Raw genomic sequence first — 16,722 nt, 5'->3', positions numbered from 1 at the left:
GGACGACTTGCTTTAGAGTCTAATCAGGCCTGTGTGCGCGTTTTCTGCAGACGAGTTGCAGGTCGTCGACCCATCGCCTTTCACCGACACTCGCCATGCCTCGTTGCAAATTAAAACCTTTCCCCTGTGGTATTTTTTTTCTCTCGGCTCAGTGACGCTGACACACTGCGCATTAGGCGCACAAAAACGCTTTTGCTCCAAAATAGCAGTCGCTGGAGAGATAAATTACGCAGTGCAGTAAAAGTCACTTAGGGTAATGGAAGAGCAGCGGGGTAAAGCTCGCGTCTTCATGCACGGTCTTCGGTGGTGCCAGATAATCCCAAACTGCAGAACCACGCCTTCTCCACGACTGTGTGGTCGCCCGTCGTCCGTATGTTCCACACACTAGCGACTTCTGCTGCTACGGTTATGGCTTTTGCCAGGCAACACTCTCTGAGTGCTGTTCCGTTGTTTACATTTATTTAGTAAACAATTATTCTATTAATTAGTTTGTGGCAGTCTGTTTATTTCGACGTTCAAAATTCTTCTTTGCGTTCATGTTTCATCTAAAATTGCACGCTCAGCTGAACACTTCCTGCTTCTCGATCTACAACCACACACATGGTGCTCAGTAATGTACGGTGCGGGCTACTTCCAGCAAATATCAGTGATATTGACCAAGGGGAAAAAGAATAATAAATACCCCTAATAATCAGGGTCAAACTTATACAAATTACATGACATTAAGAAGGCGCCGATTAACAGCTATTAAATTTTAAAATAAAATATGATTTGGAACAATTACTCTATTAATACTACTCGGTTCGGCCTAACAACAGAACACCCCGAAGTATAAAAAACGATATTAACTGCAGGATATGCGTCCCAGTCGTGGTAACTTGTATCTAGAACAAGGTTACAAATTATCTGCATCAAACCAAAGTAACCAATTTATACATTAAGAAATGTGTAAGCACTTCGCAAAACTAAAGCGGCATATTCTCATGTCACGTGGTGTTCGACTAGCATATCGAGTAACAAACAATGAATTTGTTACCCGCTGAAATGGTTCAAATGGCTCTGAGCACTATGCGACTTAACATCGGAGGTCATCAGTCGCCTAGAACTTAGAACTAATTAAACCTAACTAACCTAAGGACATCACACACATCCATGCCCGAGGCAGGATTCGAACCTGCGACCGAAGCGGTCGCTCGGCTCCAGACTCTAGCGCCCATTACCGCACGGCCACTCCGGCCGGCTTGTTACCCGTAATTAACTGATTATATAGCCTTCATATTCTGCATCATCGACCGATTCTGAAAACGTGGTCACAGAACTTTTAAAACTGATATATTTTGTGTGCGAAAATGGTCTAGAGAATAGGATAGTGTTGGAATGGGATAAGAGGATTAATATAACATTTCCACAAGATGAGAATTTTACAACTTACATTTGGAAGTGTGGAACATATGGTTCAAGCTTTTACCAGCCAAAAAGGTGTCAGCTTACAGCAAGTACTATGAGGCCACTCATTGTACTCAGCGAAATTAATGCACCGTCTGAAGAGATGAAGTGAACCAGACAAGCACGACCTTTATGGTATCGATGAGTTACGTTAGTGCGTGCAAACAAATTTATTTTATCAGTGATAGCTTGCAAACTCGACGTTTCTTTAGGTAGATACAGTTGAGAAAAACCGCAGTGACAAGCTGCATTTTTCTGTGAGTGAGGAGTTTATTTTTACATGGCTTGTTTTGTGACTCAGCGTATGCTGCCGGGTGAACGTACCTGAGCATAACTTTCGGTAATTTAAACGTTCGGGTAACAATTGCACAAAGCACACTTCCTGACACTTATGGAAGATGGGATGGTACAGAAATGGATGAGAGCTCGTAAAGATGGCCGTACGAATGTGCAAGGTGAGGAACTAAGTGAGCGACCTTCACTCATTGCTGACGATTTGGTACAGAACGTTGAAGAAAAAGTGATAGAGAACAGATAGTTAACGATTTAGACTCAACTGTCAAGAAATATGCTTTATGCAATTATTAACGAAAATTTAAATCATCGAAAGTTATGCCCAGGTACCTTCAGTGACAGATTTATACGAGGATAATATTCAAAGCTGTTTGTACGATAAGATAAATGTCTTAATGCTGATGGAACTTACGTCGAAAAGTAGCTTAAAGGATAGGCTTTCATGTAAAAATAAAGTTTCTCAGAAAAATGTACTTGTTTCATTTTTATTTCGAAACGATGCTTAAAAAACTCGCCTCGTACATGCGGGAAACATTGGCAAGACGGAGGGACAGGATGACAAGGCATATATTAAAAGACCAGTGGATAACTAAAGGAAGGTGTAGAGGGTAAAAAATGAAGGGGAAGGTAGAGATTGGAATTCATTCAAGAAATAATTGAAGACGTTTGGTGAAAGCACTACTCTGAAATGAAGTGATCGGCACAGGAGAGGAAGTGGTGGCGAACTGCATCAAATCTTTCAGAAGACTGACGACAGGCTAAAGAAAGAACGGTACCATACAAGCTGAGTAAATAATATCGAATAAAAGTTTATTTCATCAGCAGCTCTCGGTTGTTCGTAAATATTACTTTTTCAATCATTCTCTTTCAAGTTTCTCAGTGGTATCTGTCTCTCGTCGTCGGCTACCCTATCTGCCGTACTTGCTTCACTCCCTCCTCTCTCCAGCCCCATTCCCCTACTCTCTAACGTCATCTTGGAGGCAATTTCGTCTGTCTGAGCACTAATCAAGAGCCCCTTGCACCGAGAGAAGGCGACACTCTTTAGGAAACATCCAGCAAAATGAGTTTCGTGCCTCATCGCAGAAACAGGGCAACTAGGAAATACGTGCTTTCACAGTTACGGAAGCCCAGCTGATGCGGAGACTTTGCACAAGTCGAACAGTTTTACTGTAACATCCGAGCGGACATGGAGAGCGGGAGTGTGCCACCACAGTGCTCGTACTGGCGCACGGCAGGCGTGGGAGGAGCGACGGCCCGCGGACGCGTGGATGCGTAGCTGCGTGACGCGGGTTCGCCGTTCCAGCTGCAGGGCGTAGCCTCGTGACATTCAGCCCGCCTCTGCGGGGGTGGCGCAGCAACGGCGCCGCGCGGGCGACGCCCGGAAATGGAAAGGACGCGGCGCGGTATCTGTGCTGGCTGTTCTTCCCGCTTGCTGCTCTCCTCACGAGGACAAGAGAAGGGCTGCGGGAGGAACTTAATGAACTAACAAATCGGATTTCCGTGAAGCATCCAGAATCGGAACCCGGAAAACAAGGAAGAGAATAAAATTCGAGTGGCGTTCAGTAAGTAATGCAACACATTTTTCTTTTCTGAAAGCAGGTTGGTTTTATTCAGGATTCCAGTACACCAAGTACACCATATTATTCCTCACAGTTTTGGCCGTATTTCACCTTACTGTGGGGGGGGGGGGGGGGGGGCACTGTATGCCCGCATGGTACCAACAGGCACACGCCTTTGTTGAGAACCATAACTGGTGGACGAGTGTGTCTGCGATACCAACAGAGACGTCCAGTGTTGTAGCGAGGTGTCTGATTGTAATTCGTCGATCACCTCGAATGAGAGTGTCCGCACTGCAGGATTCACAGCTGTGTGTGGGCTGCCGTCACGCGGGAGATCGGACAGCTCTGCGCGACCTTGATGCGATCATGACAGACTCGTCGTGCTTTTGTTCACTGCCAGATTTCAGTACCCCTCTGTGAGCGCCAATAAATACCTGCAAGTCCTGGTTTTCCGCCAAACAAATTCAATGACAGCTCTCTGCTACCGAAAGAGGTGGTACAGTGGTAGCACACTGGACTCGCATTCGGGAGGACGACGGTTCAATTCCACGTTCGGCCATCCTGATTTCGGTTTTCCGTGATTTCCCTAAATCGCTCCAGGCAAATGCTGGGATGGTTCCTTTTAAAGGGCACGGCCGACTTCCTTCCCCATCCATCCCTAATCCGACGACACCGATGACCTCGCTGTTTGGTCTATTCCCACAACCAATCAGCTCTCTGCTTCGAATGTACCTCCCTTACAGAAGCCATTTTGACGGCTACGTACAGCGCCGCGACCTATCGGAACTTCATGAAACTACAGGGGCTGAAGAGGGAGATATTCCACGATTTCCCACAGCAAATTCCCCATTTTTCAATCGAAATTGGTCGAGAAAAAATGTGTTGCGTTTCTTATTGAATGCCTCTAGTGTATCGAAATAACGTTAAGCCACTAACAAGGAAACTGAAGCAACAATCTTGTAGAAGATTAAGCGTCCATTCCTCTCAGACAGCCTATAAAACAAGCAATTTTTACGACTATTTAACTAATTAAGTAACCAACGTATATCTTTTTGCATATTATTTATTGATTCTTGGACAACATTTCAGATTTTTGTAAGAAATTGAGTCATCATTAAGCCCCTTATACGACGAGTTAAAGTAGCTCTGTTCAAAACGAGGTGTGTCTATGACGGAAGTCCCACAGTCTCCAAATCTTTTCTGAAATCAAAAAATCTGGGTAAATACGAGTAGGACTTGTGTTCCACACAAACTTAAATACGAATATAGATATTCCATCCATCTCATGAATAGAGAATTTCGACGATTTTTGTTTGTTATCGTCACTGGCAAGATATCAAATATATGACGTAAATGACCCCATCTATTGATTTCATTCACGTAGAAGCTTAAATATTTTACATCGCCAAGAGACCGTAGACGTTAGTATGTGACAAATTTCAATTTGGTACGTATACCCATTCCTGAGAAAAAAGGAATCTTAACCGAGGGACAGACAGTCAGTCGGGTAACACGGCAAAAATATATTTTTTGTGTGATATATCTGCAAATTAACAATTTTCAGGTTTTTTATTACTTATAATGCAAAACCTAGCTTACTGCCAATTTTCATGATTGTAAAACAATGGGAACCATCCTATAGCTTTTTGCGATTATAAAAATACGTTACAAAAAAAGGCCACATGTTTTGACTACGTCGACATACAAGCTTATATGTTTCACATACAGAAGGAACATATTAGCATGTGACATAAATTTCAACTTGGCACGTCAACCCGTTCCTGAGGGAAAGGGGTCTTAACAAATGGACAAACAGACAGTAAAAAATATTGTTTTTACGTGTGATTACAATCTAACCATTTTCAGATTCTTTTCCTTTACTTGTGCTGTGGAACCTTGCTTTGTACCAAATATCATGATTCTAGGTCAACGGGTGGTATCCCATAGATTTTGATGAATGAGTATGCGTGTATCAAAATATGTGACGTCAATGGCCGTATCTTTTGACGCACTGACGTAGGGGCTTAAATCCTTTACATCGCCAAGCGTCCATAAACTTAGTATGTGACATAAATATGAAGTTTATATGTCTACCAGGACCTGACAAAAAAGATTCTTAACAGTGGAACAGACAGACAGACAACAAGGTCATCCTACAAGAGTTCAGTTTTTACCGATTGAGGTACGGAACTCCAAAAACAAAAAATTTTCTTAATCAGTAGAGTATATCGCACGGAATAATAGCACACGTTCTTGAAATAAGGCAAAAAAACAATAAACCTGCGGACGTTTGAAACGAGGATTTAGTTTTCTCGTGTTTGTTTGGTCACACATTTTGCATTAACTAATGAATAACTTAAAATACAAAAATATTAGCCTAGTGCACCTTGCGGACATGTCAGAGAAGTAACTCAGCCAAATGCCAGAAAGATATCTTTATTAGTATTCCAGCAAGCCATTCCGTCAGCTTGAAAACCCCAATACCGAGAAATACACGTTTGAAGATAAAAGTAGGACTTCTACCGTTTTTACAAATGAATTTGGGTAAAAAGTGTTCATACTCACAGCTAATCTGCTATGCTAGCACCGTACACGACTCCTTCCATGACCGGAAAATCCTCCCACTCCTTTTGCGTGTTTCCTGGCCGTCCGAATTTCGCGGGAATCGGGCAGCGCGCGGTGGTGATCGATGGCAAATGTTTCTGCGTGGTATCCAACTTCGACTGCTTTGAATTACAGCATTTTCAAAATGCTTTTTAAACCTTCACTCAGAATCGAAACTGTCAACAACGAGGTGAGTCTTTTGCCTGGCGTAGTACAGTTATGGCATGGACTCAGCAAGTCTCTGGAAATCCCCTACAGAACATACTGAGTCATTCTGCCTCTGTAGCTTTCCATAATTGCGAAGGTGTTGCAGGTGCAAGATTTTGTCTTCGAACTGACCTCGCGATTATGTCCCATAAATATGCGATGGGATTCACGTAGGGCGATGTGGGTGCCCAAGTCATTCTTCGAACTGTCCAGAACTTTCTTCAATCCAACCTCTAACAGTTGTGGTCCAGAGACATGGCGCATCGTTTGGGAACATAAAATCCATGAATGGCTGTAAATGTCCTTCAAGTAGCCGAAAATAACCATTCGAGTCAATGATTGCTTCAGTTGTACCAAAGGACCCAGACTGTTGAATGTAAACACAGCCTACACCATTGTGAAGCCATCCTCACCTTGCACAGTGCTTTGTTGTGAACTTCGATCCATGGCTTCGTGGGGTCTGCACCACACTCTAATCCTACCATCAACTCTTACCAACTGAAATTGGGACTCATCCGACCAGGTCAAGGTTCCCCTGTCATCTCGGGTCATGAGCCCAGGAGATGGATTTCAGGCGATGTCGTGCTATTGCCCAAAGAACCCGCGCCAGTCATCTACTGCCATAGTCTATTAACGCCAGATTTTGGCGCACTGTCCTGACGGATACTTTTGTTGTACGTCCCGCATTGATTTCTTTGGTCATTTCACACAGTGTTGCTTTTCTGTTTGCACTGACAAGCCGACGCAAATGCCGCTACTCCCTGTCATTAAGTGAAGGCCGTTGGCCACGGCGTTGTACGTGGTGTGAGGTAATGCTTGAAACTTTTTCGTCTTAGCGTGTACGAAGCAAGAGCTGTAGCACTCCTCCAGAGATACATTTCCGCAACTTCGTGGCGGACGTTCTCCTGATTTGGTAACGTCCATATTTCAAATCTGTACGTAAGTACACTACACACAAAGGTATTTACACACCTTTTTTTAGTATGGAAGCCATTGTGATTCTCCAGTAGAATGTCCTTTTTCTGGAAGGTAGTTGTGCCTACTACCACTCTTCTCTTGATTTGTTTCAGTCATCTGTTGTTTTACACCCAGTTCCACCGAGATAGTGAAATTCGGTTATTTCTTCGAGGTCCTCATTGCCTGTTTTTATATCTGCCTTATCCCCGTGCTCTACCTTGTCTACAACCATGACTCTTATCTCCTTGAGATTCCCTAATGCGATACAAGTTTTTCATTGGCTAATAAGCGTCAAATATATCTTATTTAACTTATCCTTTGTTGTTGAAATTACAATGGAGATCGGCTACATCAGAGGGTAAATAATTATCTGTGAATTTGCTACTAACTGCACAATTCCCACTTCTGGTAATCAAAAGCTATATCTCAGAATCGTTGAGTATGGAGCGTACGTTTATACTACATTGTGCAATCAGAAGATCCATCATATCACCTTCCCACAACATTGTCAATATTCTAATTCGTTGTCTGCAGTATTATCGTTCTAAATAATAGATTGATGGATGAAAACACATATTTAACACACTGATTACTTGTGTAAACCGTCAAGCAGTAACATTTTTTTTTTCATTATGAAGATACAGCAAACCGTTCTGGTATCTAAATAAATAAGTAAATTGCAATCGACGATTCTGCTGCAGAGCGTTTTCTTGTGAGACTTTTTTTTTTTTTTTCAAGACTTCGAGGAAGTATTTTTGCTCCACGGTGCGCGTCAGACAGCGAAGAATTTGTTTCTTAGACCAGCGACAGTTTTTTACATCTGTGATCGAGAATGGAGAAGCAGGTAGGTCCGGCAAGGAGAGAGAGTGTAATTTTGCTCAGACCAGCATTTGTCTACAACATAAATACGCTACCAAAAGAGAACTTTGTGCGCGTAAGTAGCTCAGAGCACCATAATTAATCTTTCACGTGTTATCAGCTGCATGTTGCGTCCATGTAAGAATTTTAGCGGTGAACCGCGAAACCGTGTTCAGAAGCCCGTGAAAATTGGACTTGTTAAGCTTCTTTGCACAGAGGACTCAAGGGTCATTGAAACAATGCGTTAGAGAACAAACTGGATTGTTATTAAATTATTAAAAGTTGTAATTTAAATGACTGAATCGTATGTGACACTGTAAATCAAATGGGTAGACAAGACAGAATTTTTTTGCAGTCACAGAATGAGTTTACACGAGACTGAACGATCTCATGAGCAACGCATACACGTTCATTCGTTGCCGGTATACATCCTGTATTTGGCAAGAGAGATATTGGGAGCATGGTAGTACGAATGAAGGACAAATACATCAGTGCCATCTAGGATGCCATACTATCGTTGGAACGCTCAAGACGCGAAATAATGATAAGCACTTGATACGCGTCAAAACATAGTAGGACTGTCGATGAAGATTGTCCCTCCGATGCAATCACACCACCAAATAACCTCTGCTGTGTCGCACACATAGAGTTTTAATTCATGTGTTTCTTCACTTCTCATCAATACAAAGGTTGTTTGCAATGTGACTGGATTGTCTGCGTCAGTAAAGCATAAAAGTTGGTTTACGAGTACTGTAGTATTTAATAACAAGTTATGCTTATATTTGTAGCGAACCCATAAAACATTCAAGAGACCCTTTGAGATATGCCTATGAACATTAGAAGACTAAAGACCCATTAAATAAGTTGTTGAAGATTACATTAAAAAAATTGTTGGGGACTCCTAATTTACGCGGATTTTTATTGAACTGCAATTGACGATCTCTACTATATTCCAGTGTTGTTTCATGCCTTTTTCTAAAATACATGTCACAGATATCGGTCGATATCCTTAGACATTTATGTGATATAAGTCACAGAGCTGTTTATGAATCCATTCCGCCTGAGTTCCCCTACAATATGCATGAAGATGTTTATTGCGCCGTGTGTGTAATATAATTCGATCTTCAGGGAATTTACATCGTGCTCTATCGATTGTTGACGTTGCTTAAGGGTAAGGTGACCTCTCGCGAAACGATGGGAATTCGGATTCGAGCCCCAATGTAGCGTATATTTTTAATAGCCACGGCACGTTCAAAATTCTTTATCTCAGAGAGTTACATCTGCCGTTCCTCATCCTCTCTAGAAATTGATATCACTACCACGGAAACGCCCTTGTGCCTCTATGTGTGTACTTACGTTGAAGATGTGTTACATGTAAGGTGAAGCAAGATGTTTCCGAGTTGAGTTAGTTGGTTCGTTAGCAAAATATTCCGTTGATCATTTGAAAGATTATTTTATCGAAATGATGTGAAAAGAGTCATTTTACAGGCTATATATACATGATTAGTTTTAACATTAATGTGCACATTATTTTTCAGTCCCATTCATGCAACTACACTTGAAAACTATGCTTTGTTCTATAGGATACCAGTTTTTAAATAAAAGGTTCTCCTTGAAATAGAAAGAGTTAGCCAGAATAAATTATCTTAGATTAAATTTAAAACTTACTTTGCTACCTGTCAATCATTTTATGTTATTCGGATAAACATTAAAAGTTTTTGTTGCTGCATATTGAACTCCTTTCTGACCCACTGACATCTTTAACAATGTGTAATAAAAGTCACATTTTGTTGTAGTGTTGGAGGTGTGGACATCACTATCCTTCTCAAATTGTGAGAGATTGTTTATGAGGAATTTACAACTTGCTATTGTGCAATCATTACCTTCTTTTTAAGTCATGAGTTACCACAGAAAATTATGCCATAAGACATTTCTGAGTGGAAATATCCAAAATATATTGGAAGATTGATTCGTTTGTTTCCAAGAGTGGCAATTATACGAAGAGCGGAGCCAACTGAACTTTAAGCAGCTCAGTAATATGCTTCAGTTTAAGTTTTCATCGATAGGTAGACCCAAAAAATATGATGCATTCTGCCTTGTTCATTAGCTACATCAGTTGATGGTACAGCTGTTTATTGTACAGAACTGAACATAGTGTGTTTCATCAAAATATAGGGAGAGTCCATTTTCAGAGGCGCCCTTAATAGTTCTTTGAAAAACTTCATTAACAATCTCATTTGTTACTTCCTCTCTAATGAGAGTTATTATAACACTTGTACCGCCTGCATAAAGTACCAGTTCTGCTTGGTGAACGTTAAGAGGAAGATCGTTCTCTTGTATAAGGCATCTTTCCGACATTGTTTGAATTAATCATCACAACTTTCTGCATTCTGTTTGCAAAGTGTGAGTCAGATCAGTTCTTTGTTAAGTCACCACTTCCATTAAACATAAGTTTTTCTAAGAGACTGGCGTGATCTACACACTCAAACGCATCGAAAAAAATCACAGAAGTTACCACGTGGTGGTATTTTATTATTTAAGACCTTTGATATTTGGGTGAACGAATGTCCAAATAGCTTTTTCAATCGTGCAAGACATCTGGAATCAAAATTATAATGTGCTGAGCACATTGTGTCTACTTGATTGTAAGACTATTCTTGAGTACATTACTTTGAAAAATGATGTTAGTAAGGAAAATGGACTGTAATTATTTAAAATTTTCTTATCACCTTTCTTATAAAGGTGTTCAACAGTGGCGTATTTTCAACTGTGTAGAAAAATTCTTTGTGCCAGCGGTGCATTACATATATCACTAAGGACATTAGTTCTGATGTTGGAACAACTCTCCAGAATTCTATCTCAAATTCCGTGATCAGCATATCCCATATGAGATTTTATTTTTATATATATTTTTTTACAACGTTTGTAATTCTGTTAAATTTAGTGAAGTGTTAGGGCTACCTCTAATAGCTTAAAAATGTTGTTGAATGACATTTTTAATATAGTCTCTTGCCTCTTCAACTGAACCATTAATGCTGTTTTAGCAGCTACATTTCGATAGTGATTATGAATAATACTAACAACTTTTGAATTATGTCATTTAGTTTAACTGTGATGGTATCTTGTGCACTGACTGCCTGTCCTGTCTCCCATGTCATGAAGTCTCATAGTTTTAAGCTCACTATCCGCAGTACTCATTTCTGTCGGGACGTGCAGAAGCTCGAGCGATGTGGAGACGTTTGCGGTGTTGGCGCTGGGCGGAGCACTGAGCGGCGCGCTCGCCTTGTGTTGCAGGAGCAGAAGCGCAAACTCTTCCACACTTCGGTGTACGAGTCGGAGGTGCAGCTGAAGAAGCTCTACATCCAGACGTGTCGACGGCTTCCTGCGCACGGCTGCAAGGTCTACCAGGTCAAGGAGCTGCTGCGGGGGAAGACCAAAAAGAAGGTGCGTACACGCTCTCTGCTCTCATAATGCTTACCTCTAAAGAGCATAGCTTACAGAAGCGCAGTCCTCCGCGGCTGCTGTGTTTCATTAACATCTGGAGTCACGCTTGCGTCTTCCGCTGTAACTATTGTTTATTTCCACATTTTGGCAAGTTCGGCTGCTGTACCATTGTCAAGCGCCAGTTGACGTTCGGTACACCAAGGACAGTACACCAAGCACAGCATATTTTTTCATATACTAGTTTATTTAATCTGCCAAGATCAGGGGCATATGGCCCCCTCTTTTACAGTCAAACATTTTACGTATTTTACGTTACATACACTTCCTGGCAAGAAAGAAGAAGCGTCCAGAAGACATGGTCGGATGTCAGTGTAACATCATACATACACTATGTGATCAAAAGTATCAGGAGACCCCAAAAACATACGTTTTTCGTATTAGGTGCATTGCGCTGCCACCTACCGCCAGGTACTCCATATCAGCGACCTGAGTAGTCATTAGACATCGTGAGAGAGCAGAACGGGGCGCTCCGCGGAACCCACGCACTTCGAACGTGGTCAGGTGACTGGGTGTCACTTGTGTCATAAGCCTGTATGCGAGATTTCCACACTGCTAAATATCCCTAGGCAACTGTTTCCGATGTGATAGTGAAGTGGAAACGTGAAGGGACACGTGCAGCACAATAGCGTACACGTCGACCTCGTCTCTTGATTGACAGAGACCACCGACAGTTGAAGAGGGTCGTAATGTGTAATAGCCAGACATCTATCCACAACAACACACAGGAATTCCTTACTGCGTCAGGATCCACTGCAAGTACTATGACAGTTAGGCAGGAGGTGAGAAAACTTGGATTTCATGGCCGAGCGGCTGCTCATAAGCCACACATCATGCCGGTAAGTGCCAAACGACGCCTCGCTTTGTGTAAGCAGCGTAAACATTGGACGATTGAACAGTGGAAACACGTTGTGTGGAGTGACAAATCGCGGTACACAATGTGGCGATCCGGTGGCAGGGTGTGGGTATGGCGAATGCCTGGTGAACGTCATGTGCCGGCTTGTGTAGTGCCGACAGTAAAATTCGGAGGCGGTGGTGTTATGGTGTGGTCGTGTTTTTCATGGAGGGGACTTGCACCCGTTGTTGGTTTTTGTGGTACTATCAAAGCACAGGCCTACATTGATGTTTTAATCACCTTCTTGCTTCCCACTGTTGAAGAGCAGTTCAGGGATGGCGATTGCATCTTTCAACACGATCGAGCACCTGTTTATAATGCACGGCCTGTGGCGCAATGGTTAAACGACAACAACATCTCTGTAATGGAGTGGCCTACACAGAGTCCTGACCTTAATCCTATAGAGCACCTTTGGGATGTTTCGGAACGCCAACTTTGTGCCAGGCCTCACCGACCGGCATCGATAATTCTCCTCAGCGCAGCACTCCGTGAAGCATGGGCTGCCATTTCCCAAGAAACCTTCCAGCACATGTTTGAACATATGCCTGCGAGAGTGGAAGCTGGCATCAAGGCCAAGGTTGGGTCAACACCATATTGAATTCCAGCATTACCAGTGGAGGCCCCACGAACTTGTTAAGTCATTTTCAGCAAGGTATCCGGATACTTTTGATCACATAGTGTATGTAAATGATTAGAGTTGCAATTCTTTGTGACAGATAGATATGCTACCACAGCGCCGTAGTGTTCTTCGTGTTTACCGCCTTCAACAAGGCTGGAAGAGTATATCAAGGGTTGAGTTATCACTATGAATGATCGGAGATATCATGTACATTTGTGAGACAGCATAATCAGCGTCTGACAGAATTTGAGTCTCCATTTGGCCAGCTGGTCGAATCGTGCACATCCTCATTTGTGAGGCATTCGGATGTAACAAGAGCCCGATGTTGGACTGTATGGGAACGCAAGGGCAAACGTGCTCGTCATCAACGCTCCAGTCAATCACCTCTGACGGCCACAAGGGAATCGCCGTATTGTGCACCGAGCACATCGGAACAATCTTCACGTCAGCGCCAGCCGGCCAAGAATAAGTAGCACACTCTCTGCCACATTCTGTCTCATCCCGCACCATTACTCGGAGACCAGAAACAGCCGGTCTAGAGGAGTGCCGTACCATCCATAGGCTGCCATCGACACCACAACACAAACGTCTGCGTTTTGAGTGGTGTCGTGACCAGGAAGCATTCTTCACCACTGATGAATGAGCTCGCACTGAGTTCAGGAATGAATTGCGGTTCTGCATACCCAGGATGATCATCTCCGTCCGATGTTTCCAGTGTCTGAGGCAGCAATGCAGTGTTACTCCTGGAGTCATGGTATTGGGATCCATTGGTTAGGATTTCAGGTCAAGGCTGGAGTGATTGAAGAAACTCTGGTACGTCATGCGCATCCTGGGTCCTCATCTGTTACCACTGCGGTGGTAGAGTCCCCTTGTCAGTTTTCAACAGGACAATTCTCGTCAGCACATAGAACATGTCCGTATAAACTGTCTGCGTTATGTTGATGTACTCCCGTCGCCCGCAAGACACCCCAGATCTGTCTGACAGAAAATGCGTGGGAGCATCTCGGGAGTCAATTCCGTTCCAGTGTCAGTGTTCAGGATAAGGACGATCGATTTACAACAGTTGTGGATTAGCTTGCCTCAGGAGACGATACTACGGCTCTATCACACACTTCCAGACCGAATCAGTGCATGCGTCCAGGACAGAGAAGGGCAATGACACACTGATAGGTGGTCTCATAGTGCATAGTTCTTTGTAAATGTGTTAAATTTGACTCGTTATTGTAATCACTGAAATAACATCACAAAACATCTCGACCCATGAAGTTAAACTCCGTTTCCTTCCCCCCTTCTGGGTGCTTCACTTTTGTATCAAGCAATGAGTTTAACACATTAACTCGTTACTTAAGTAACCAGACGTTTGAATCTGTTTTATAGATTGGAATTCTACTCTCTAAAGTATTGGGGAGCGTGTGGGAGAGTTTACTGGTTTCCTACTTTTGCTATTATGAAATTGCAGCTCCTGGTTCAATATTAAGCGATATATGGTTTACATGAGAGCTTTATTTAACCTGCCATGATTAGGAACATCAGTCCATCTATTACCCCTAAGCGGGCATTCTACGTATTTTACTTTATATACACTGAGGTGACACAGTCAAAAGACAACAGATTGTGGTAGTATCGCGTGCACAAGGTATAAAAGGTCAGAGCATTGGCGGAACCGTCATTTGTACTTAGGTGATTCAAGTGAAAAGGTTTCCGACGTAATTGTGACGGGAATTAACAGACTTGGAAGGCAGAATGATAGTTGGAGTTAGACGAATGGGACATTCAGTTTGAAAATTGTTAGGGAATTCAGTATTCCCAGATCGACAGTGTCAGGAGTGTGCCGAGAATACCAAATTTCAGGCAATTCCTCTCCACACGGACAACGCAGTGGCCGACAGCCTTCAGTTAACGAGCGAGAGCAGAGGCTTTTGCGCAGAGTTGTTAGTGCTAAGTGACAATTTCTACGCTAGATTTGAGACAAAACATGAAAATTCTGGAGGGAATTATTATGGGACTATTTGTTGAAGGTTTCAGCTCCGAATAATAGTTTTCTATATTTCGAGCAGCACATGACTATATCATGAAAAGGACATAAAATAGAACATATAAAACTTGAAATATTATGTATCGAAGGAGATTATAAGCGGTTAATATGACAAGAACCCAGCAGACCACAGTGGGCTCTTGTACACACGAAAGAAGGAGAGAAACGGAAAGAGAGATATGCAGAAAGACAGAGAGTAATATTAGGACGCAGCGTTTGTGTTTACTTCCAGGATGAGTGAGAGATAATTAGGCAGGGGCCTCAGGCAAAACTATTATAAACGCCTGGGCTGGAGGCACAGTCATTTGTTCGCGAAAGTTTCGTGGCAGCGTACGTAGAAACTGCGCTGTACACTTTTGAAAGAATTCGTATAGAATGAGGCTCAACAGTGAAACATATTTCTTTGTGAAGGAAAACGTTACGAAATTAATATTATCAAATCTTATAGAAATAGTAAAGACGGATAAAAATAAAAGTAATATTTCCTATCACACTGCAAGAAATTGGTTATTGATTTCCTTGACACTGGTCATGAACTCATATAGAACGCAGCCATGACCAGAACTCCAAGCCGGCCGTGGTGGCCGAGCGGTTCTAGGCGCTTCAGTCTGGAACCACGCGACCGCTACGGTCGCAGGTTCGAATCCTGCCTCGGGCATGGATGTGTGTGATGTCCTTAGGTTAGTTAGGTTTAAGTAGTTCTAAGTTCTAGGGGACTGATGACCTCAGAAGTTAAGTCCCATAGTGCTCAGAGCCATTTGACCCAGAACTCCAAACAAAAGTTGACGCTCTACTCCAAACAAAAGTTGTCGCTCTCTTCTTTCAGGCGTTTATACTCGACAGAAAGGTGAGATATAGCTATGAAGAATCTCTGCACGTATACTCTGCTTATTTGATCGTCCGCCTGGATAGCCAAGCGCGTTAAAGCGCCCGCTTCCGGGGACACGGGAAGGCGCGCTGGCCCCGGATCGTATACCCCCGGTATGCTCTCCAGACTACATGTAGTTTTTACGGATTTTCCAAATCCTACTAGGTGAATATCGGACTGGTACGCACTTCCAGTCTCAGTTACACTATCCGTAAACATTTCAAAGACGTCCTCACACTTGACCGTGAGAATACCATACTCAGACAGCTGGGATAAAGGAATTCTGTCCCAGATGAGGGGGACGGGAAGAGACACGAAGAGCTCCCAGCTACCTACTACCACAAACAAAACCAAAATAACATGCCGACGCTGTGGAGACAAGGGATAAGACAAAATGACACTCACCTGAAGATGGTTGACTGGTTGCCAACACTGGTTGGCAAGCAGTCGACGTAAACCGGCTGCAATCCCGAAAGTTCATGGAATAAATTTTACACAGAGAAAATTTCAAGAATAACAAGGTGAAGAACGCTCATTTAATATGAGGTAACTCTTGCACTCTTCTTCTTCCTCTTTAATCAAGCAACAGAAAGCTCCAACCCAGGTGTTTAGTTTTACCTCTGCTGAACATATTTCACCCCTCCCAACAGTTAAAGAATAATTTGCGTGGGCACATATTCGTAAAGCAGTTTTTGTACTTGATTCCACCATCTGGATTCTAAAAATCTTTTCACTTAAACCTCAGATTCTCGGGTAGCTTCCTGACATCTTCTGCTCCGACGAATGATGTGAAACACCCCATAATTTGAAATGGTTAAACTGTTCGTTGGTGCTGGTTTCGAGGACTGTTTTATTAATGATATTATAACTGAAGCTACT

At 42.7% G+C, this 16,722-nt stretch overlaps 1 protein-coding gene across 1 annotated transcript in view; it reads left to right on the top strand.

Annotated features, from left to right (window-relative positions):
- LOC124775864 (1-phosphatidylinositol 4,5-bisphosphate phosphodiesterase epsilon-1-like) overlaps positions 1-16,722 on the top strand; it is a 447,016-nt gene that overhangs the window by 141,065 nt on the left and 289,229 nt on the right. The window contains exon 2 of the mRNA XM_047250697.1: positions 11,220-11,369. Within this exon, the coding sequence (XP_047106653.1) occupies positions 11,220-11,369 (150 nt within the window). The remainder of the gene's footprint in view (positions 1-11,219; positions 11,370-16,722) is intronic.

The sequence above is a fragment of the Schistocerca piceifrons genome, chromosome 2 (assembly GCF_021461385.2).
Source record: "Schistocerca piceifrons isolate TAMUIC-IGC-003096 chromosome 2, iqSchPice1.1, whole genome shotgun sequence".
Lineage (NCBI taxonomy): Eukaryota > Metazoa > Arthropoda > Insecta > Orthoptera > Acrididae > Schistocerca > Schistocerca piceifrons.
This window is presented reverse-complemented; position numbering and strand designations above follow the sequence as displayed.